Source organism: Lacerta agilis, chromosome 6, assembly GCF_009819535.1.
Source record: "Lacerta agilis isolate rLacAgi1 chromosome 6, rLacAgi1.pri, whole genome shotgun sequence".
NCBI lineage: Eukaryota > Metazoa > Chordata > Lepidosauria > Squamata > Lacertidae > Lacerta > Lacerta agilis.
Genome location: NC_046317.1, coordinates 14,910,706 through 14,935,810, shown reverse-complemented (window position 1 = coordinate 14,935,810; position 25,105 = coordinate 14,910,706). Strand labels below are relative to the sequence as shown.

The following is a 25,105-nucleotide window of genomic DNA, read 5'->3' as shown; positions in this document are numbered from 1 at the left end:
ATATGGACCTTCTGCCAGCAAGGCAGATTCTCTCCTACCTAGCGATGGTCTCACAGTACTTTTCTCTACTTCCTCTGGCATCATTTCTCCAATAGCTCTGGCTGAAGACTTTCTCAATCCTATTACGAGGAGATGTTTTTAACTGGAGATGCCAGGCCTTGAATATTGGACTACTGCAATGCGTTCTATACAGTGGCAAAGGAAGGGGGTGGGGGTGGGGTGCAATCACTGAGGGGGTGACAAAATGACCAAAAATATGAGTTTAAAATAATAATAATAATAAAATTGGGCTCACAAAACTTTTTAGTTCAGTCAACAAATGTAACAAAATGCAACTGGCACTGGGCGCCACACTGCAGGGGAGCTGGCACTTACCACGGGGCCTGCAGTGTGCCCGAGTCACGCGTCTCTCCTGGGAGTGACGTGGCGGCTTGGGCACCTGCAGGCTCTGCACTGCCTGAAACAGCAGTGTGGGACTTCTGTCTGCACTCTGCCTCTCCCCCAGCCACCCTACAGCTGAGGGGGAGATGGTGGAGAGGCTCTATGCAGTGCACCCCGCCCCCATGGGCGGCTCGCTCCGCCCCCAGCTGCAGGATGCGCACACTGCACCCAAGCAGCTAGCTATGCCGCTGGCTCTACGTGGGGCTACCTTTGAAGGTGACCCAAAAAATGCAACTAAACCAGAATGCAGCAGCTAGACTGGTGACTGGGAGTGGCTGCCAAGACCATACAGGTGAAACTCGAAAAATTAGAATATCATGGAAAAGTTCATTTATGTAAGCAATTGTTTTCATTAGCTACTGGAGTTTAATATATGAGATAGACTCACGTCATGCAAAGCGAGATATGTCAAGCCTTTATTTGTTATACAGGTAATTGTGATGATTAAGTCATACAGCTGATGAAAACCCCAAAATTGAGATTGTAAATTTGGGGTTCTCGTCAGCTGTACACCATAATCATCACAATTATAACAAATAAAGGCTTGACATATCTCACTTTGCCTGTCATGAGTCTATCTAATATATTCGTTTCACCTTTTAAATTGAATTACTGAAAGAAATGAACCTTTCCACGATATTCTAATTTTTCGAGTTTCACCTGTATAACACCGGCCCTGAAAGACCAACATTGGCTCCCAGTACGTTTCTTACAAAAATAGGAGCGGTGGAAAGATATTTTGAATGTTGCACAATATCAGGAGTGCCCAATGCAGCCTCACTCCAGGGCACTGTGGGAAATTTAAATGGCAGCTCACACTACGACCCTTCCATTTGAATTTCCCATAATGACCTGACTGTGACAACATATTTGGTGTTCTAGGAATGTTTAAAATTGCAACCTGTAGCCAACTGTGTGCAGGACAGGCATTATCACTGGTTCACAGATTGAATAATGACCCTTGCTTTGGAAACATGTTGTTAGCCCCAGAAAACACGGGGGCCTCAGCAGCTTATTTGGCCAAGCTGTTTCTTAGCACCTGTCGAGCCCACCTCCTCTATAGTTTCCTTCTTTCTGTTCAAAAGAGCACTGCGTTCCAAATCATAGCAGAAGCATGGTAGGCAACTGGAGCCTTTGATAAAGCTGCGCTTGACTTTTTCACTGCCCTCTGTTTTAATTAAGTGCGATTAGCAAAACGTCATGTGGAAGTCTAGCCGGGGAACTGGAAATAAAATTCATCACCGGGAGCGCCGAGTGAAAAATGGGTTCTGCGAGGCAGCGTGGCAATCAAAGCCCTGATCCTGCGAGCCCCAAACCTTAGCAAGGGGAAACGTTTGCTTTCCAAAAAGAGATCACCTAAGAAGCAGAACTAATGAGAAAAGATTAGCAGAAATGAAGCGTGTAATGGCTGGAATGCAGCGGGAGCAGAGAACCAAAAGGCTGATGAGTGACCTGACATTTGGGGAAACTTCTTAGAAAACTTGTGTGCTGCTTTCTGTACAATGAATGAGTGACAGAATGCTCCTGTGCAAATCTGACTGGATATATATATACACACACACACACACACACACACACACACACACACAATCATAGAGTTGGAAGGGACCCAGAGAGTCATCGGGTCCAACTCCCCCTGCAATCCAAGAATCTCAACACGCAGTCCTTAGCCACCCACCTGAATCTAAGAGGATAAGGGACATTTATTTGACCTGCACCAGAACTAGGGGTGACCCCCCCCCCCAAACCAGCTGGGGAGATGGCTTCCCGTGGTTTGTAGCAGCGAACATGGCTGTTGTCAATCCAGCCTCAGGTTCAGGGCTGCCTCAGGTCACCCAGTGACTTACTGTAACTGTGTGTATCTGAAGAAGTGTGCATGCACATGAAAGCTCATACCAAGAACAAACTTAGTTGGTCTCTAAGGTGCTACTGGAAAGAAATTTTTATTTTGTTGTTACTGTAACAACTTCATGGTGAGTTCCGGCACCCATTTTTCTTGGGAAAAAAAGCACTGGGAAGAATCTACTCATTTACAGGAGGTTCCCCTCTATGCACTCTGTCCCCCACCTCAGCAGGGGTCACAGTGGCAGAGCTAAGGTTGGTGGGAACCACCTAACCAAAATGGTTAATTTGTGTGGTCTTCTCACTTTGAAACAGACATATGTATGTCTGCATTTGTGTTCCTGATTCCTTTGCCTCCGTCTCCTGTCATAGCTAGATGGCAAACTCCTTGGGATATGAGATTTGCCTTTTGTTTGTGTTACTCTGTACAATACCATTTCCGCGGTTGTTAATGCAGCGCTAAAAGCAGTAACATCCAAGGCACCAGGCATCTTTTAGATGTGACCTGAGTAATAGCGTATAAAACTGTAGCTCAGGGAATCTCCAGTCTTTCCATTTGGAGCCATGGGAGGAAATGCACTGTGGTGTTTTCCCAAGGCCACTTGATGAAGCTTGGAATTCATAGCCAGGCATGAGAGGAGTCTGTGCTATGCTCCTTCCCATCTTACCCCAGCTTTTAAAAACTACGTTTTATTTTTTAAAACACACACACCATAAATAGTAAGGCTAATGGATGAAAACAGCAATCTTAATAAATATCAGCTTGCCAGAGTCTGATTCTTTATCATCATCCACATATTGGGAATGCTGAAATAAACTGTACTGGGAGAATATCAATATTATTTTTTTGTAAGCACATGAAAGTGCAATAATTTACTGGAGAATCTGTTCTCTAAATTCACCTTAGCTCTCCTCCATTCTGCCCAATTACCAGGTTTTTCTTAATTACTCAAAGCTTTGTGTATATCTACACTAAGGAAAACTGGTCATATGAAATATTTTCATAGCTCCCAGGTTAGTGAGAGAAGCTCTTCTGCTAGACAGGCCGAGACCCAGGATATATGCTACTGTCACAGTAATGGGTTTGGTTTAAGCAAGAATAAATGTCATTACCTTGTCTGTTTTTTGTCAATTCTCCTAACTGTTCTCTCAGATGTGTGTGTGTGTGTGTGCTTTTCCGGGTTGGTTTTCCAGAAGCCAGACCTATTGTAAGTGCATAATGTATGCCTGTAGCAACCTCTGAGAATACAATGGAAGAACAGTAGATTACAGAAAGAAAGCAGCCAGCCCCCCTGTGAAGGCACAGGATAAAATTTATCACTTCAAGCTAATTCACCCCCGGAGAAGAAAAGATGTCCAAGGCTGAAAACACAGCAGGCAAATCAGTCTCCTGGATGTCCAAAGGATAAGTGTGAGTCTATGTCTGTGTGCATTTGCATGGGTTTGAGGACCTGGCCGGATCCAGCTGGTCCCTTACATGAGCACTTATCCTGGGAGTGCAATTCAATATGCACAAGAAGGGTACCATGGAAGAGAAGAGATACTGACAGAAAATATGCATAGGAGGGGATGTCGGACTGTATCAGATTCATAATATGTGTGTGTGTGTGTGTGTGTGTGTGTGTGTGTGTACACACACACACACACACACACACACAATCTGTAAATACACAGCTTAGAGCTATCCATTGATTAGAGATTTTTTAGTTCAACATTTCCCTTTTAATCAGTTAACTGGTTAACTTATTATATTTAAATAAATATGTCTATGACCATCTGTGCCTCTTTGACACACTGAAGTGCCAGAGAGCTTGCAATTTAACAAAAGAAACATTATAAGAAATGGCCATCCTTCATATTTCTCTCTCCCCCAACATCTAAGACAGTAACATGTTGGAATCAGAAGAGCTACAAAGCATGAAACATGTGGGACTGTAATAGCCTCAACATTTAAATTTTATTCTCATCAATTAAAATTTGCCCCCACAGACTAATTAACCAAGGCTTCATTTGTTTGATCTGCTGATTGAGGCTGTTAAAAGTTTGCAGCTGCAACAGATCTCCAAATGATGGAACGTTACCTGGCTGACATGATGTCACATCATGGACGAATAGCTATATGAAGCAAGGCAGGAGGGCTGTGCCCATTGGCCATGCCCCAGACATTGTTTTGCCACTGCCCTCCCAACGGCCAAACACTGGAGAAAGATCTCACCTGGGGTGCCTCAGGATGTCCATGTGATTTAGAACCCAATGTGATCAGGGTTCCTCATCACAGGGAGAACCCACACTCATACAGCAGGCTGGTTATTGGGGGATGCAGCAGTGGGCCCGAATCAGTGGGCCCAGCCATTCTCTCCTGCAGAGTGCAATTATTTGTTGTGTGAGCTGAATAGGGCTTACGTTTCCTTCCAAGCTCCAGTGTAGCCGCTTGAAACGAAACACACACATGTATGTGCACAGACACGTCTATCCAGCTGCCCGCCTATCTGATCTGCAAAAAGGAAACCTATATTATGAACCCTCCAGCACAAATCAAACTCCCCTGTCTCTGTAGCTGCACAGTGCGCACTGTCCTACTTCAAATAATGGAGCAAAAGGAAAATGATAAAAGCATTAGAATTTCTCCGAGCGCTTGATGAAACTGAATGCATTTGGGAAAGCTGCTTTTAAAATGCAAACTGGGGGTTGGTGCTGGCTTCCTGCTGCTCTTGCACTCTGGAACAGCCCCGTCTTGCCTACATGTTCCATGAAATTGAAGCAGACACATGAAATGTTAGGAGACGCGCAGTCCTTATTCTATCAAACAGGAATAGTTTTAAGCACACACACAGAGTTGAAAAACACACAGGATCGTTAACAATGACAACTGCACGGAATCTGAATTTCTTTTTGGGGGGCGTGTGTGGGTGTGGGTGTGGGTGTTGAGGAGTACCAGCCAAACCCGACATCGTAAACCCAATGGGATAATGGAGTTGTCTTTGTGGAAAGAACTGATCTGCGTTCACACAATTCGCTGTCCTGGGATAGCAACATCTGGAATCGGCCCAGCCCCTTATTTGTGTGTGTGTGTTCAAGGGATGACCAAGAGCCAAAAGCCAATAGCCCGAATATCAGTCGCTCCAAACTCTCTCATCTTTCCAAAATGCTACGGTTAAAATGTTGCCATATGGAATACTCCTGTTCAGAGTTACAGCCATCTACACCCTTTCCCAGGATACTCAGTTACATGTCATGTGACCCATACCACCCCAAAAAGCTCTAGCCTGAGAGTGCGGCAACCAAAATGGCAGCAGAGATCTTGCGTGGGGAAAAAAGGATGTTGATGTTGTGATAAACTAGCACTACCCTCTGTGCATCACCCTTAGCTTCTTGGAGCGGCAGTGACAGTGCATTGAGTTGGATGGAAATGTTCTTTTATTTGTTCATTTAAGCTGTTTATATACCATTTGTTTACTGCAGTGTTTTTCAACCACTGTTCCGCCGCGAGATGTTGCCTGGTGTGCCGTGGGAAAAATTGAAAAATTCAAGAGAATTACTTTATATATAGTCAATATAGGCACAGAGTTACATTTTTTAACATTTTCTAATGGTGGTGTGCCTCGTGATTTTTTTCATGAAACAAGTGTGCCTTTGCCCAAAAAAGGTTGAAAAACACTGGTTTACTGAACACGTGGAGATATGGGCTGCATATGGATACTTTAGAGATCTGGGGAGGACACCGATTTTGAAAACAGGAGTTAGTGAGGGACTGGAGTAACCCGAGTGCCAGTGTGCAAAGGAGAGGGGAGGGTTGTTGCATTAAGTTAACGCAGGAATAGCTAACATGGTTATCTATAGGTGTCATTGGACTACAGCTCCCATCATCCTTGACCAATTGGCCATGCTGGCTGGGGCTTATGGGAGCTGCAGTCCAACAACTTTGGGAAGGTACCACCATGTTGGCTAACTCTGGTTAATGGCTGAAGAAATGGCAAAAGCTGGCGGGCAGCATTTAAACTCCCATTTTAAAACAAGTAGTTTTTAAGTAGTTCATCCCCTCCGCCCCCATAAGGCAGGCAAGATGCTTTAGAGCCAAGAAGAGAGGGGTGGCAATGGTGACTTTTACCACCACCCACTTCTCCTTTTCAGTGACTCAGAGTATTGCCACAAGTGAATCGCGTAAATCCAGCGGTTCAATAGCTGCCCATTTATTTAGCCTGAGCTCCGCTTCTGAGGGACCAAACCGTACGTTAGCAGGATGCTGAAATACCGTACCTTCCTGGCCCAAACAAAAGGATGGAGGTGGGAAAATGTCGTTTGAAAGTGTGGCCATGAGGGGAGATATTAATGGAAGTGGAAGAGAAGAGCTGAAATGTCTCAGCTCATTATCTGGGCTTCTTTCCCTGCCGCCCTCACCAATAAATGAAAGGATTGTGGGATCTTTTCCTCCCTGAATTTGAGAGGGTATTCCAGGACACAGTCTGTAACATCTTGCACTGAGGGCAACAGGGAGAGAGAGGGAGAGGGAGAGGGAGAGAGAGAGAGAAGCTCAGCCAGTTTCCCTACAGGAACAGTCCAAGCCTGTTGAATACCCTCCTAGCTGGCTCTTATTCTGCATCCACCTAATGAGGGTCAGCTGAAGCACCAGGCTTCTCAAGCACTCATCAGCCACACAAATGCTTTCTGCCTGCCGGCCTGCCTTTCCTGCAAAACTGCTGGTACTGTTCATCTTCCCTTGTAGGCAAGGGGGCGGGTTCAGAAACCACAAATCCCTTTGTAAGTGGAGCTTTTATCCTACTACAATAATTAGACATTAATTAGGAATGTGTAAAGCAGCAGAGACTGTCTCCCACCCCACCCCCCAGAGAAAGAAAAGTCTCTTTTTGTGAGGACAGCAGAGAGTACGCCGTGTCCGTCGCTCAAAGAGAAAACCAGGTTCTCAAAAAACGTGTGACTTTTCCGTTGCGTTACATGTTATTTGAGCTGCTGTGCACAGGAGAGGGAACCACTCAAAAGATGCTTCAATAACCCCTTGGGACATCTTAGATTTTTAAAATTCTTGTATTCGTGCCCGGGTGTAACAATTTGGCCTGCACTACATTCGCAGTGCTCCCCCCGCCCCCGAAAATAGGTGCTGGCACTCACCATGAAATTGTTAAATAAGTGCCATAGTTTTTAACAACAACAACAACAACAACAACAACAACAACAACAACAACAACAACAACAACAACAAAAAGAAGAGGTGCCGGTATTGGGTACCCTTGAAAAAAACACTGTGTGAATGCTTCACACTAGCTGCTGAAGGTTTCCACAGCATGGGTTATCTTTTAGTGCTCGGTGGAAGGAAGATTAGGAAAAAAACTTGTTGGTTACACAGAACTCTTTAGTCAAAAAAGAACAGTAGATGAACTAATGTTTTGCTCTAAAATTTGAAAGGAAGATGGTTATTGCCTATGGCGGCCCTACATATGTTTTCGGGCCATAGCTGCTCTCCATCGAGCATAGCCAATGGTCTGGGATGATGGAAGCTATAGTTCATCAACTCCTAGAGGGTCTCGCAATCATTTCTGTGAAACAGTCATAGCTGGTCATATCAATAGTTTCTCTTGTTAGGAAAACAGGAGGCTCTACAGCTGGCAATTGCTGGGTATATCTGGTGAAGTAGGCTCTTGGCTGAGAAAGCTTTATCCCATGACAACGCATAAGGCATTACAAGGCCCTGTGTTTTATTTGCTGCCACGAGCCTAGCATGGGTATACTTCTAGAGTGCATTATTATGGATTCATATTGGGTTTTAATATTTCTTCTGCAGTGTGTGAGCTACCTTGAGGAACTTTTGTGTCGAAAAGAATGATACCTTGGGAACAAATACGTAAATGAAAGGCATTCTACTGTCTCTGGAGCTTGTATTAAGCCTCCCCAGGGCTCAGCTCCTGACTCAGTTTCCTCAATGGAACGCCAGGCAGCCACAAAGGGCACAATACCGCTGTCCGAAAAGGCTATAGTGCAAGCAGAGTAGAGCAAAAGTAAACCAGAACATTGCGGCACAAAAAGTTGCAGAATTTCAGCAGAAAGTTACAAGATACGCACTAACTGGAAATGAAACAGGGTGACAACTCCAAAACTTTTGCAGGCGCGAACACCATCGAAAACGGGATTCCAAGAGACTGCCCTGATAGCAACATGAGCACAAATAATCATGAATATGCAAAAAAAGAGAGAAAGACATCTGGAGGGGCTAATACAATTCGGTCAAAAACAATGGGTTGGATTCTGGTGGGAAACGAGCTGAACTTATGTGCCACAGAAAGCAGTGGTGCAAGTGAATGGGAACTTAATCTGGACACAACCCATTGCTCCCTATTCATATATATATTCACTATTTTTGCTCAAGTTGAGCAGGTCCCATGACAGAACAAAAGTTGCATACATGGAAAGCATGCAACATCTTCTACTGCTCGAGACTCAAAAGCAGGACAGTAGGCTCTTATTCCATTTCCAAGTGACTCCCTGCAGCCTTCCCCCAAATTAGGCCACATTTTATTGTTTATTTGGTCCCGTTTTCGTTGGCTTTGTCAATGGGGTAGTGATTTCAGAGAACGCGAACTGGATCTAGTTCGTGGGTAGATCTCGGGGGAAGAGTGCAGCAGTAGGAACATTCAAGTGTTTCCCCATGCAACATGATCTGGAGAAAGCTGCTGCTGGGGAATCCTCCTCCTTGATCCTTTTGTTGATGTGGTGGTAAAGTTAGTACAGCATCCCTTGCTATGTTAAGTGCATTTCCGCAGTGCAATAATTTAGCCTGTATTACATAAGCGCAAAGGTTTTTTAGTTGGAAGGTGACATGTGAATCATTGAGTTTTAGAGGGGACATTTCAATTATGGCAAGAATCCAATGAAACAGAATCACACATATAGTGGAGCTTTGCTTTCTGTTCCACTGCAGAAATTTCATCCATCGTGGACACAAGCCATCCAACTCACTATGGCTTGTCTCTTCAGGCTGCGTATGAGGTTCTCTTATGCATTCACATGTTCCTTCTCTAGAACCCAATCTAAGATATTGTAATGGGCATGGTCCATTATTTGCCTGAAGGGTATGGTGTGTCTGTCTCTTCTCACACTTGTGAGAACATAATGTGTGGCTTGTCAGACACTATGTGTGAGCATGAGAAAGGCAGTAAGTGAATAAGCACATATCATAGGCACATGTTGCGTTGCTAAACTTGTCGTTGACTAAGAATTGGGGAAATTCCAAAACATCCAATGCAAAAGTCGTGGATAAAGTTATCACAGTCAACAAAACTAAGCAATATTAGATTAAGACATAACGGAAATCTAAATTTGTGGCTTAGTTGCAACCTTTTTATAGGGTTTTGGAAGGCTGACATGAACTATTAATAATATTAACTGCTTTGCTATAAGTGGTTTCTTTTAAATTAGTATATGCTTTAGTTAAGAGAAATGAGGCATTATTTATACTACTAAAATTGTGTAATGCATTATCAAATGTATGTTGTAATTTTCAATACGCGATAAAAGCCCACAAGACAAAAGCTCCCTGGCCAATTTGAGGTTAGCAGAGTTCTTCAAAAAGTTACCCATAACCACATGCCTTTTCTAAAGTTGTGTCTTCTGTTGATCGATTTATGTTAATAGCTCCCAGTATCGGCACCATAAAACTATGTGGGTAACAACAGTTTGATGCAGGCAGCAACAGAAGGTGACCCAGATTACAAGGCATTGTGTACTAATGCCAAGTCTTCTTGCTTAATGGCAGCTGCTGTAAGCCTGCCTGATTAAGATTCACATTCGGCAGGCACCAAATCACACAGCCCCTTCAGACAAAAACACAGGCACAGAAGAAGCGCGCGCACACACCGATTGTTGGTTTCAAAACCTGTTCCATCGAGCCTTCCCTTCATAAACACAGATCACCCTCTGCCAGCTGAGCCCACTTTAAATTTCATGTTGTACGTACTGTCATCGCTCTGACAAAATGATGAAAGAAAACCCATTTTCAAAAGCTTTTTTCACACCACCCTATAAAGTGGGAGTTGGTTGAAAAGGTTAAAAAAAAAAAGTCAATAATGCACACTTCCTTTCTCCTCCTAATGCAAGGGTCGTATTCACAAGAGAGAGAGAAAAATTAAGTGCCCCGTGACATTTTGTGGAAGCTTTTCTCCGAGGTTTCCCTGTCCTCAGACTTTTGTGGCATGGCTTTTAAGCAAAGGACAGTCCAAGAGAGCGACGTATGTCAAAAACAGATGTGATGAACAGATTAATAAGTTGCAATAGAATGCAGGGGGGGGAAGAAATATATTAACCACCCATTTAACATTTTAAACCTCGAGCCTTAGCATGGTGAACCTGTCTTATAACAACAAAGTTCAACACTGCTGAAGAACACAGGAGTATATTTCAGGAGGGTCGCCATTTGAATAACCATTTGTTCAAAAATGCTTTGTCTTGCTGAGCATCTCAAAGTTCTATGGCCTCAAAGCTATCTGTTCTATAAGTTTTCTAAAACTCAGAAAACATACTTTTGACGTTTAGGTCTCTCCCCCCCCCCAAACCCTGCCTGCCTGCAAACATTTATCATCTTTAGAGATTTCTGCTTGAAGTGTTTTATCTCTTTACCTAGACACAATGACAGAAGAGAGAGACACAAAATAATGCTTACTTTTTAAGTGGACAAGCAGCAAGAAACTGAGGTAGAAGATGAGGAGAGAGTTAGTTTTTGAATGAGTCATATTCATCTTGATGGAGCATCCTTCTTTAAAGTTGCCCGTTATCCAGGGGGCTGGGGTTGGGATGTATTGCTTCCTACTTCTGCCCTAACCTCAAGCTGACAGTCAAGGCGCAGGGTCCATTGCATGCCATCTCTGGACTCTGCCCCTTGCCAAACGCAGCACCGCAAACCTACCAACCGAGTTCCACTTAAAAGGCATTTGTGCTTGGGAAGATTTTACTCCAGCCGCACTGGGCGATGTCTCAAACCTGGTGCAGATTTCTCCACAAACTGGACTGGAGTCTCTCTTGATTCCCTTGGTTTTGTGGAATAATTTTGCCACTGGAGAGAAACGGCGCCCCCAAACTGCATGCTGGAACAGTATTTTTCGAGACTTCCCCCACCCACCGCTTCCTCAATGCAAAGCTCCATTCAATTACTGCCTTCCAGTGTTGAATTAAAGAGCCCCCCCGATAATAACACTTTGCAGGTGTGAACAATAGATCTTTAAAAAAAAATGGACTGGGCAAATAAAGCAATTGCTGTTTTAACTGTTAGAGATGGAAGAACTAACTCTCTGCATAGGATTTTCATAGAGAGAAGAGTCCCTGATGGGTGTGCAAGATCCAGCAACTTTGTGGGTCCCCATAACATAAATAAGAATAATTTTCAACTTTTACACGCAAGCATTTGAGCTGCACGAGTCGGAGCTCCAAAATCAAGACAAAATAGTGAGGAGATGCTTCAGTTCACTGTTCCAGGCTTTCGGCTATGAAGTCCTTCAGAACCCTCCAGTCCATTCCCCTTCCCAATCCCATACAACATTTCACCCTTTAAAGGTAAAGGTAAAGGGACCCCTGACCATCAGGTCCAGTCGTGTCCGACTCTGGGGTTGCGGCGCTCATCTCGCTCTATAGGCCAAGGGAGCCAGCGTTTGTCCGCAGACAGCTTCCGGGTCATGTGGCCAGCATGACAAAGCCGCTTCTGGTGAACCAGAGCAGCGCACGGAAACGCTGTTTACCTTCCCGCTGGAGCGGTCCCTATTTATCTACTTGCACTTTAATGTGCTTTCGAACTGCTAGGTGGGCAGGAGCTGGGACCGAGCAACGGGAGCTCACCCCGTGGCAGGGATTTGAACCGCCAACCTTCTGATCAGCAAGCCCTAGACTCTGTGGTTTAACCCACAGTGCCACCTGGGTCCCTTTTTCACCCTTTACCATTGGCCAAAATCTCATTCCCAGTGCACACTTTCAGTCTCAATGAGCTCCCTGGGGATCCTTCCCATCTTTTGTCCCCGCTCCTGCCCCCCATATATTTTTGTACTTGTGCAAACCCTGGAGGTCCACTGAGCATGCAGAAACCTTCCTCCTATGTTTGAGCGGTGCTGTTTTAGCTACATAACCAATGGCACTCATGCCAGCAGGTCAGAAATAGAAGAAACAAAATACTCCAGAGGCCCCTAGTTACTGGCAAAAGTCTGTTTTCTAATACCTGTACCAGTTTCTGGTAAAACACTGTCCCCATTTTGCCTTTTCAGATTTTGGAAGGTGTTTTGATGCTGTTTTAATCATTGTTTTGAAGTTTTACTTATGCAAGCTGCCTTGCAAAGAGTTCATTTTTTAAAAAAGGCAGGATATAAATTATTCAAGTATATTAATAAAAATATTATACACACCCCAGCCACCACCCATGAAGAGTGGGGGCAGCTCAATGTGATATTGTTACACTTTCTATTTTACTAGACATTTTGGGGGAGAGAGAAGACACAAACCTTCTGCTTTCTTTTCATCACCAGCTGCTATGTGTGAACAACATCTAGTTACACCCAATATTTATTCACAAATTAAAATATTTCCGTCCCACCTTTCAAGGTCATCTAGGTTTCTAAGGAGACTCACAATACAAAATAACAATTAAAAAATCAGTGACTAAAATCAATAAAATAAGGAGTTAATTAAACGGACCAAAATACTACAGAAACTTAAAAATACCAGGGAAGCTATTCCCTGCTGCACCAAATATTGAGAATTACTTGTAGCGGCCAATGGCTTGGGATAAGATACATGTTTTCAACCGGCACCTAAACTTTTAATATTTTAGATGCCTGTCAAACATAGCTGGGGAGGCGATTCAAAACTTGGGAGCTATAACAGAGGAGGCCATTTCTCCACCTCACCTTTGCAAGTGGAGAACAACCAGAAAAAACCCCATATATTATCTGTACAGTTTTTCTGGAAACAAGTAGTCTGACCTCAATCTCACTGTCCAAACCAGCACTTTGAATTGTACTCTGAACCAAGCAGGTACCCTGGGCAGATCCTTAAGCACTGGTTTAATATGATCAAAGTTAGGAAGAGGGCCTTCTCAGTAGTGTCAGTCCGCCATCAGATGTCAAGATGAGTAACTATAATACCGTATAATCTTTAGAATACATTTGAAGGCAGTCCTGTATAGGGAAGCTTTTTAATGTGTAATGTTTTATTGTGTTTCTATATAGGTTGGAAGCCACCCACAGAGGCGGGGGCAACCCAGTCAGATGGTCGGGGTACAAATAATGAAATTATTATTACTATAAAGGTAAAGGTAAGGGACCACTGGACGGTTAAGTCCAGTCAAGGGTGATTATGGGGTTGTGGCGCTCATCTCGCTTTCTGGCCGAGGGAGCCGGCGTTTGTCCACAGACAGCTTTCCGGGTCATGTGGCCAGCATGACTAAACCGCTACTGGTGCAATGGAACACCGTGACGGAAACCAGAGTGCACGGAAATGCCATTACATCTATTTATCTTCTTGCACTGGTATGCTTTTGAACAGCTAGGTTGGCAGGAGCAAGGACAGAGCAACGGGAGCTCACTCTGTCGCAGGGATTCGAACCGCCAACCTTCCGATTTGTTTCCTCGTGCCTGCAACCAACCCACCCACAAACCACTGTTCAATGAAGCTGCCACCTGTATACATGCAATGAATTTCCCCATGGTTTTCAAATCTCAGCTTAAACACGGCTTACATTTTCAAATCAGATGGAAGCTGGTTTAAGGGGGAAATTTGTAAAACAGCAGTATTTCTCAAGAAGCTACAGGAAATTTATTGATTGTCCCTAACTTTGTGTGTACCTGGCTTCAAATACCAGCTGCAGGCCCATCCTGGAACCAGAGGAAATGGCAAGGTATACACACAGCCTTAATCCAGCCATATAACCAAAGTGTTGGAAGGGACCTCCAAGGTTGCAGGAGACCTGAGGCAATGGGGGTGAAGTCAAACTGCAGGAGAACTACAGCACCTGCCTGCTGTTGTCGTGGTGGTCTCTTGCTGAGCAGCCAGCAGCAGAGCTCAGTGGAGTGGGAGACTAACCGACCAGAAGATTCTCTGAGGTGTACTTGCCTGGAGGCAGACTCAGCGTCCAAAGTCAGGTCCTAGGGTCAGGAAAACAGCAATTCCATGTGGTCAGATGGTCCAGGGGTCAGGGAATCCAGTGGTCAAGACGAGCAGCAAGCAGCAAGGTAGAACTAGGAACTACAAGTGTTGTTTCCAGGGTCTGACTTAGGCTGGAAGGTCTGCAGAAGAAAGCTGAAGCCAGCTGGTTCTCATCAGCACCTTCCCTGAATGCTGATAAGTTACAGGTGGAGTCACTCTGCCTTCTCTCCTTTCAGGCTGCTGTTCAGCAGCTGAAGCTGACTCTGCGGCCACAGAGACTGGTAACGTGCTGGTAACGTGTAACTGCTGCCTCCCACATTGTTTTTATTTATACTTTTCAAGTTTATAAAGGTAAAGGTAAAGGTACCCCTGAGGGTTAGGTCCAGTCATGGATGACTCTGGGGTTGCGACGCTCATCTCGCTCTATAGGCCGAGGGAGCCGGTGTTTGTCCGCAGGCAGCTTCCGGGTCATGTGGCCAGCATGACTAAGCCGCTTCTGGCGAACCAGTTTATACATTTCACTAATTTTATACGTTTCACTAATTTTACAATCATTTTGACATTTCAAAACTTGACTTCCATCCCCCTCTTTCTGCTGTTCCTTAAATGCATTTTTAATGTCGTCTGCATATCCAAAAATTAACACCATTTGCTCATTTATTCATCTTCTTTAAATATATGCTCTTATGAAACTGCAGGTTATTACAATAATCCTGCCAATGTTTTTAATCTGTTTTTATTCAATAAACCATTTCCATTCTTTTATATTTTTTTAAATTTTGTTATCTTGATTTATTTTTCTTCCGGTAAGTTTTGCCATTTCTGCATTTTCCATAGGTTCTTGTATCCATTCTTCCTTTGCTGGGACTGCCTCCCACATTGTTTTTGTTGCTTTAGCTAGTCTGAGCAGTATGTATGGAGGTCCTGGGCTGCCCAGATGACATGGCCCACCTCTCAGCCTCGCTGATGTGGCCCAAAAGGAAAGCAGACCAATGCGTTTGACACCGGTTTGGCTGCAGGAGTTGCCAGAACATGGCTTAAAAACTCCCCTTACCTGTTGGGAAAGGGGACCCACGTGCCAAAATATTCACAGGTCTTCTAATGAAGAAGAATCCACTCTCCACATTCCAAAGCAGGACTGGATCCACTGTTGAAGAGTTTGTACTATTAAGAAGACCTCCTTAGAATTGAACAGAAAACCTCTTTCTTTTGAACCCACCATTTCTGGTCTTCTGGCTCCCTGTACGTTTCCGAGCACAATTCAAAGTGTTGGTGTTGACTTTTGAAGCCCTAAACGGCTTTGGCCCAGTATACCTGAAGGAGCATCTCCACCCCCATCATTTTGCCCAGACACTGAGATCCAGCGCCGAGGGCCTTCTGGCAGTTCACTCACTGCGATAAGCAAAGCTACGGGAACCAGGCAGAGGGCCTTCTTGGTAGTGGCGCCCACCCTGTAGAACGCCCTCCCATCAGATGTCAAAAAGATAAACAACTACCTGACATTTAGATGACACCTGATGGTAGCCCTGTTTAGGGGAGTTTTTAATGTGTAACATTTTAATGTATATTTAATCTTTGTTGGAAGCCTCCCAGAGTAGCTGGGGAAACCCAGCCAGATGGGTGGGGTACAAATAATAAATTATGATGATGATGATGATGATGATTCTCCTATGGAGCAGGAGGGGGGAACTCACTGCATTATCAATGTGGCAGCCCTTCGAATATCTGAAGATGTTTCCTCTTCACCATCTATTCTGCAGGCTAAACAAGCCCAGTTCCTTCAAACTTTCTTCACAGGATTTGGTCTCATCATTTCTGTCTCACCAAGTGACTTTGGCAAAATCTTGCAGTACTTGGCACTGCAATACCCTGTGGCACTATGTAGCGGCTGTTGGCAAAAAGGAATGGATGCCCAGTGCTTGAGGTGAAGAACACTGGCATTAGTGGGCTCTGCCTCGTGTGGCAAAATGCTCTGGGCTGGCCCCGACGATTGCAGGCATCCCTTCCCCCCCCCCAAACAAAAGTATAGCTCTGTGGACGGAAGTCCCCCGTTTGCTAAGGTGGATACACTTCTCTGTCTGCTCACACTGGAAACAGGGAAGCGTCCCTGCATTTCCTGCACAATTAGATGATTTTCTATCAGCCTATGTTTACATTAGCAACTTAAACAAAGAGGTCACTTCCCCCTATTGCAATTCAGGCAATGGCTGGGAGGTGGTCTGCTCTTGATGGGGTTACACTGCTTCTGAAGGTACATAGCTTGGGGGTACTCCCGGATCCTTTGCAATCCCTTGAGGCTGAGGGGGCCTCGGTGCCTCCCATCAGCTTCGGCCCAGCTGTGCCTCTATCCATACAAGGATAGTCTAACTTCTGTCATCTATGCTTTGGCAACCTCTGGGTTAGATCGCTCCAAGATGTTATACGTGGGGCTGCCTCTGAAGACAGTTTGGAAACTTCAGCTGGTGCAGAATTCGGCAGCCAGGTTGCTTGCTGGGGTAAAAAGGTTTGAGCATATAATGCTGATCCGGGCTGCCAATTAGTTTCTGGCCCAATTCAAAGTGTTGATTTTGACCTATAAAGCTTTGAATGGCTCAGGCAGACACACACACACACACGTTTACATGGGGTTATGTTCTGAGGCAACGCATGCATCAGTGAAATTGTGTATACCGTATTTTTCCGTGTATAAGACGCCTCCGTGTATAATACAAGGGAAATACTGTACACACGCACTGTTTGATTTAAAATTGGTAACAATAAAAGACTTGTTAAGCATGTAAAATTAGATAAATATTATAAGGAGATTTCAGCTCCTAAACAGCAACCCATTACGTCTCTTGTATGTCAAAATGGAAGTTAAAAATTTCGCCATTTGTAAAGTTACAATTTGGCTAATTACGGTAAACTATCTATGGCCTTTTAAACTGTGTGTGTCTGGTGTGTGTGTGTGTGTGTGTGTGTGGTATCATTGTTGTTTGTTGTTATGGCATGTATTTTTGTGCAATATAAAATATTGTAAACCACCGTGTGATCTTCAGATGAAGGGCGGTATAGAAATTTAGTAAACAGTCAAATAATAATATGCAAGCTGAGCCTATGATGGAGAGGCTTACAGTGTTAACACCCCAGAAAGTCTTACTTCTCCCACAGTCCAAGCCTTGGATTCAAGCAGAAATCACTCTCTCTGCCTTCTGCCTTTAGTCTACTTTTAGCCCAGATCTCTTTTGTACAACTCCTGCTATTATACTTCTCAGGTGAAGGGGGCCCACCCATTTCCCCCCATTTCCCCTGTAATCTCACATCGCTCGGAGATTGGGGTGGCAGCAGCGGCGATATTGTGCTCTCTTTCTAGTCCGCTTGGAAGCTTTCATATTTTTATGCCAGCCTATGCTAGTCTAATAACATACCTGTACATCATTGTGTGTTATTGTTTTATATCTATACAATACAGCAAAAAAGCATGGGTGGGCAAAAAAGTCACCCTGGGATATTTTTGTGATTCCATTTGCATCAGCAGAAGACAGAATCTAAATGTAATTTGGCCCTGATAGACTTTCTAAATCATGCAATTTGCTTGCTGTTCCACTTCTTGTGTGTTCCACTTACTCGGGTCAATGTCTTCACGTTGAAAGACGCAACCTTTCCTTGCCTTGTGGTCTCTTGTTCCTCTGATTGCTCCTCTTGTGGTGATTGCAGTTCCGTATCTGTTTCCTGCTCTGAGGACCCATCTAATTGCTCCTGAATTATTGGGCTTCCCATCAAATATCTAATATATTCTCTCTGATGGAAGTGCTATTTCTTTTTCAACTTTGAAATGACTAACATTCATGATCTCAACTTCTACTTTCCTCTGGAGGCGGGGTTGAAAGGCAGTATATAAATTTTATAATAAAATAATAAAATAATTTATTGATATGGCTGCTGCTAAGCAGTAGCCTTTCCAAAGTGGAAGAAGATTGGTCCAAACCCTCTTCATTTTCAGTGGGAACTAGACATTAGTCTCATCCGAGTGGGTCTCTTTGTGGCTTATGAATGAGTACTTCTACTTTAGACATAAGAATAACTTCATTGCTAGGCCTTCCTCCCAAACTGCTCTAACTAGCTACAGTGGTACCTTGGTTTTCGAACATCTCCGTTGACAAACATTTTGGTTTTCAAACGCCGTAAACCCGGAAGTAAATGCTCCAGTTTTCGAACACTTTTCAGAAGTTGAACGTGCCACACAGCTTCCATATTGAGTTTTCCGTTTTGTATTGAGGCTTCCATATTAAGTGTTCCGTTTTTGGACGCTTCAGAACTTGAATGGTCTTCTGGAATGGATTACATTAGAAAACCAAGGTCCCACTGCATAATTGCTCCCAATATAATTTCCCCCTTCCTTGGAAAGGAGTTGGCAACTGAATAATACAGCAGTGCATGTTGTTGTTTTTTAATGAAAGATACCTTTCATTTTGGATATTGGCAAAAATATTGTTTGATTTTTTTCTTCCGCTTGTGGGACCTACATAGCCCCCTAATGTTGACACCAAAATTACAAATATTACATGGTTAGTTCTGGTTTTCTTTTTTATACAGTAGGAGGCAAAAGGGGTCAAGTTCTTGGGGGCCACATCCACCCACAAATCCCCCAGTTATGAAAAGTATGAAAAAAATACATTTCTCAACAAGAAAAGCTATATTAAGTACTAGCTGAAAAAGCCCAGTGTTGCCTGGAAATTCTACCAAAAATATGATGTTTTTAAATGGATAGTATAGTTCAGGGGTCAGCAAACTTTTTCAGCAGGGGGGCCGGTCCACTGTCCCTCAGACCTTGGGGGGGGGGCAGACTATATTTTGAAAAAAAAATATGAACGAATTCCTATGCCCCACAAATAACCCAGAGATGCATTTTAAATAAAAGGACACATTCTACTCATGTAAAAACATGCTGATTCCTGGACCGTCTGCGGGCCACATGTAGAAGGTGATTGGGCCACATCCAGCCCCTGGGCCTTAGTTTGGGGACCCCTGGTATAGTGTGATTTGTTACTTTTAAGGGCTGTGCAACTCCCTCCCCCACTCAGCCTGAGTCTCAGCTTTGGGAAAGCAGGGGCACATTTTTTTGGACATTAGCCGGCTATGGTGAAACTTTAAACCTGCAGACTGCTCAGTGTGCCAGCTCATTTCTATACATGTTCCCATTTGCAGATCTTCCTAGTCTGTCTGCAGGAAAAAGTTATGGGACACAATGCTTGCATCTATTAAACAGGTAACCGAGCTCATTGCCAAGTCTGCACTGGAATACGCAAGAAACACATGTGTGCACATTTGACTTAATTATTGCTTTTTGAACGAGAAGGATCTCCAAAATGCCTTACATAACACAATCCAAATCAAAATATATTGGGGCTCCTGTTGCATCCCTCTGACACAAACTATTGCTCCAGGATTATAAATACCCCACAACACACAATCCAGTTTTCCTTAAACCGTTGGCTAGTTTCCACTACTTTTCATCTGGGGTGCTTCCATACAGCGGCTTAATTTGCACACCAGTCATTGAGATACCACAAATAGGCGAAATATAGCCCCAAAATGGAAAACGAGCAAGGTCCCAACTAAAGAAGAATGGCAACTTAAGCTGGTATAATATGCGCAGCTTGCAGACTTAACATATAGAATAAGAGGACAAGAAGAACATATGTTTAGAGAAGATTGGAAAACGTTCATTTAAAGGTAAAAGTAAAGGAGCCCTGGACGGTTTAGTCCAGTCAAAGGCAACTATGGAGTTGCGGTGCTCATCTCGCTTTCAGACCGAGGGAGCCGGCGTTTGTCCACAGACAGCTTTCCGGGTCATTGGCCAGCATGACTAAACCACTTCTGGTGCAACAGGACACCGTGATGGAAACCAGAGCGCACAGAAACGCCGTTTACCTTCCCGCCGGAGCGGTACCTACTTATCTACTTGCACTGGGCTGCTTTCAAACTGCTAGGTTGGCAGGAGCTGGGACAGAGCAACAGGAGCTCAGTAGCATTGCACGGATTCGAAACGCTGACCTTCTGATCGGCAAGCCCAAGAGGTTCAGTGGTTTAGAGCACAGCACCACCCGCGTCCCGCTTGCTCATTTACCTGGAAGGAACTCCCACTGAGCTTGGTGGGGCTCATACCCGAGTAGGACCGAACTGTTACCCTGTGGAGATTTCCCCCTACTGCCTTCATTGTTGCAGCCTCATCAAACAGCATGTCACGTAGCAACACTGACAAGCATCATTGTCGCCGCTTGTCAGGTTAATTTATGTACGCATTGCAGTATTCATCCTAGGACTTGCACATGGTCAGTTAAAGCAGGTAAGGGAAGCGGCTGGATTTCAGATGGGAATTGTGCCTGTTTGTATTTTAACATGTAAAACACCTCCTGGATATCTTTTATGCATTGCAGGCAAAAACAAACAGACTACACTAAGGTACTGTACGGATCCCCCCGGGAGCGACAGAACTCAATATAGTGTGTGATTTGGTTATCCTTACCTTTGATGGGTTCTTGCACAAAGAACATGTTGTTGTTTTTTTTGTACTTCATAGCATGTGGTTAATACCACCGGGAAGTGATTCCGCCGTCAGAGACAGATGCCAGGTCAGCTCTCATCGCTGTAGATGAAAATTTTGCTATTAGTATTCTCCACCTTCCTACTAATGAATTGTCTAATCACATCGCGGCTGTCTGTACTGATAATCCTCCCCTGTTGCCAAGGTTGCAGGAGGTTTTCAAAAAGAAACCAAACAATATTTTTGAAACAAGAGCCTTCTACACGTTCCACATTAAACAGATTGCAGACTTAAAAAAAACCCAAACATTTTAGACTCGGGTTCTGCAAGTGGCAGCTCTTGGGGAAAACCCATCACCCTTGAAGGAGCCGCTTGCTAGTTATTTGCCAATTCAAAGGTAAGTGAGAGTGTGGAGTAAAAAATCATTGTGGTTCTGTGGCATAAGGATTGGACCTTTGGCCCACCACCCTCCTTTTCTTTCCCAGAACAACCTCTTCACCACCTTAGTGAGATAGAACTAGCATGCATTTCCTGGAATAAATGTAGCTTTCTTATTTTTCCTAAACTCGGAGCATCAGTGTGATTTTATCCAGGGCAAAGTATGCTCTTCCAACAGGGATTCTTTAAAATTTTGAATATTCATGTATACAACCTTAAAATATCAATGACTTCCCTTCTTCTCTTTCCATGGTTAATTTTACATAGCATAAATCCCTGCATATTTTATATAAACTAAACCATTCAGTATTCCATTATTACTTCCATCAAAGCTTATTCATACTGTTGAATTTATCTCAATGCTGCCAATGTTTTCAAGTGTACAAATTCCCCCCCATATATTCAGTAAACATTTCCCAATCTTCTTTAAATGAATGTTCTTCTTGTTCTCTAATTTTAGACGTTAGATCCGCAAGCTGCGCATTTTCTATCAGTTTAAGTTGCCATTCTTCTTTGGTTGGGACTTTGCTCGTTTCCCCATTTTTGGCCTAACAAAACACAGGCCGCCATAGTGACATACATGCACTTTCTGCTGAGGGTTTTAATGCCAAACGTCAACAGTCCACAGGTTGCCAACCCAGATCTACTCTGACTTGTAACAGGCCTGTCAGAGTCTCTGGCAAAAGTCTCTCTCACCCCTTTTCCAAAAGTGGCACATTCCTGGAAGTCTTTCTTTTTAAGTAATTCTCTTGGATCAAAGAAGCTTGTGTGGGAATTAAGACTCTAGTGCCCATTTGCAGAGCATGCGGAAGACAGCCCTGGTCCCTTTAATTAGTTCTCTTTCCCCCTCCTATAAAAACTATGCAAGACACTCTCTGTATAAAGTTCAAAGAGCAAACAACTTTTACTTAGTGTACTTGTACTTGCAGATTAAATTTACAACACAAGTACTTAAATTGCTAAAATGCTAAAATGTCCCTGGGGCGTAAGCCTGGGCAGTGTGTATGAAGATCCTCAGCTGCCCAGACGACAAGACCCCCCTCTTGGCCTCGCTGATGTGGTCCAAAGGAAAGCAGAGCAATAAGTCTGGCACCAGCTTGGCTGAATGAATTGCTGGAAGGAGGTGTACAAGGTGTCATTCAAACATCTTAGGGACTCCACTCTGAATTTATGTATGGTTTACTCCTTAGCTTTTTCTTCTCTGAACTATATCCCTCAAGGCAGTGGAGATTTAGGATCAGAGTTTTCCTTCTCCTAGATCAGGCATAGGCAAACTCGGCCCTCCAGCTGTTTTGGGACTACAACTCCCACCATCACTAGCTAACAGGTCCAGTGGTCAGGGATGATGGGAGTTGTAGTCCCAAAACACCTGGAGGGCCGAGTTTCCCTTTGCCTGTCCTAGATGGGCTATGTTCCCAGGTTGACATGCCTCGTCAGCCCCTCATTTCCCTCTACTGCATGTGCAGAAACTGCTTTCTTGAATTCCTTTATTATGATTGTAAGATTTGGAATTTGGGACTGTAGGTGTGTGTGTGTGTGTGTGTGTGTGTGTGTGTGTGTGTGTGTGACAAGATCGCAGCTATCTAAAGTTGCTGGACAAAACACGCTAAACATTAGACAGCATTCTAGATCCTGGACCAATACAGAATAAGCCTCTAAGGGATGTCATGTCATTGTCAAATATTTGTTCAGACAGCGTTCATCTTAATTTTGATGCATTTCTTACATGCTACAGCTTTGTACTAAACTTACTTCTGGAAGATTGTCATGCTAAATTTATGTTCAGAAAGCGTGGATGTGCTCAGAACCTTTAACCACTGATCTGAAATTCTCTATACATTGTTTTCCTTAAATTGTGCTCAATCCAAGCCAGAAAGGTATGCATTATTTAAATTCCCAATGCTGAGGACTTAATTTTTCACACCTGCAAAGTCAATGAAAGTGTTTTCTGCTTTGGAGAGGAGAAACAATAAATTGATTCAGATGACCACATTATGACTACAATGTAGCCTAAAGGCTGCAACTTGAAGCACAGTTTCCAAGGAGTGAAATCCATTGGAGTTTACTTCTGAGTAAACATGATTACAATTGCAACACATTAGTTTTAAATTCATAGTTGGCTCATCATGGGCATTAACAAATTGCACTTGGAATTTTACATTTGTCAGTTGAAAAACAAACCAGGGTTTTGTGTAGGAATTACTTTATTGAAACCATACCTTAATAGGCCTGCAAAATGTTGACTCCCCCATAACTGTGAATGTGTTTTTCTGACAGGTGTAAGCGTGCTAATAAGGTCACTGTACCATTTTTTGAGCGTGAACTAATTGGAAGCAATTTTACAGAATCTAACATCTGCATGCTGAAGTGTGGGTCAAAGAGAACAAATCTGAACACTACTCTCTTGCAGATGCAGATGCAAAAGTTATGGTCGTAAAAGGGGCTATTATTAAAAAAAATAAACACTTTCTCCCCGTAGTCTTTCAGAAAAATCAGAATTTAACATACTAAACATGTGCACAAAATTACATAAATAATGCAAATCTATCATAATCAGGCTGTTGACTTGGAGATGGTAGCTAGTTTTCTGAAATGCCCCCATGAAGATGGAAGATCCGTAGCACAGGGTACTTATCCAGGTAACTATGACAACATGAGGGGCCTGTAGCTTGTACTATCATCAAGCTGCAACTTGACTTTGGAATTTTTGTTCAGCCATGTTCAATGATGGAATATCGTTGCAGACAAGATGGTCTGGAGACAAACAAGGAGAGAAGGTGTAGTTCCCCTCTTTTTCACATTTCTATAGGGATTTTGCATGGAGAGGCTGTTGTGTTGGGAAACGATGGCTGGACTAGACTGCTGAGATGTGCGCCTTACTACCTGTGCACTTCCATCTTTCATTTTTCTAATACAAAAAATATATATACCGGATTTGCACCAAAGAGCAGTTTTTTAAAAGTGTGTAGCTCCAAGCCACACGAGGATTTGGAGTCACTTGCATGAAAGGCTGCCACGCTACCTTCTCTCCCATTTTTCCTTTCCCATCTGTACCTGCAAGGGCGAATTTTATTTTAATTTTTAACACAGTTGTTTCATGCCCAAAAACGTCTGCACAAAAGAACTGTTCCACTGTGAACACTGGAAAAGCGAAGGCTGTCTCCTTTCCTTGGAGCTGATGGAAAGAAAATGAAAGAAGGGGCGTGTGCCGATTACAATCCGCAAAATCACACCACACACGTAAGAAAGCTCATCAGATTGAGAAAATCTGAATTTAGTGGAGGGAACCAGCTGGATGAGAACTTTGTTGTGAGGATGCGTACAAAACAACAACAACAACAACAACAAAAACCCCAGAGATGTGAGGTTGTATTCAACTAACTTGTATTCACAGTAGACCCACTGAAATTAATGGGCCTGCATTTGGTCAGGACTATTAATGTCAATGCGTCTACTCTGAATACAACCTGTAGTGCTTCTTATAAACTGCATTGGAAGGTTTTATACGCTTAAAGGCAGGGTATAAATAATTGGAATAAATAGATATCGGAATGACATTTGAATACCTTCTTGCTGAAGAAATATGCTGATAAAATAGTCTTGTGAATATTAGAGAGCTATCCTAGCTGCATTGGCCATAGCGTCATCAGATGCAATTGCACAAAGATCAGCAAGATAAGCCTTACTGTATGCTATGATTTTCCAAGGGAACCTTTTTTAAAAGGAAAG

The 25,105-nt window shown here is 43.5% G+C and overlaps 1 protein-coding gene across 2 annotated transcripts in view; it reads right to left on the bottom strand.

Moving 5' to 3' along the window:
- Positions 1-11,279, bottom strand: part of CRB1 (crumbs cell polarity complex component 1) — a 144,305-nt gene extending 133,026 nt beyond the window's left edge. For both annotated transcript variants that reach the window (XM_033151418.1, XM_033151417.1), the window contains exon 1: positions 10,952-11,279. In XM_033151418.1, coding sequence (XP_033007309.1) covers positions 10,952-11,027 — 76 coding nt within the window. In that variant the 5' untranslated portion in view covers positions 11,028-11,279. The remainder of the gene's footprint in view (positions 1-10,951) is intronic.
- Positions 11,280-25,105: the final 13,826 nt, after the last annotated feature.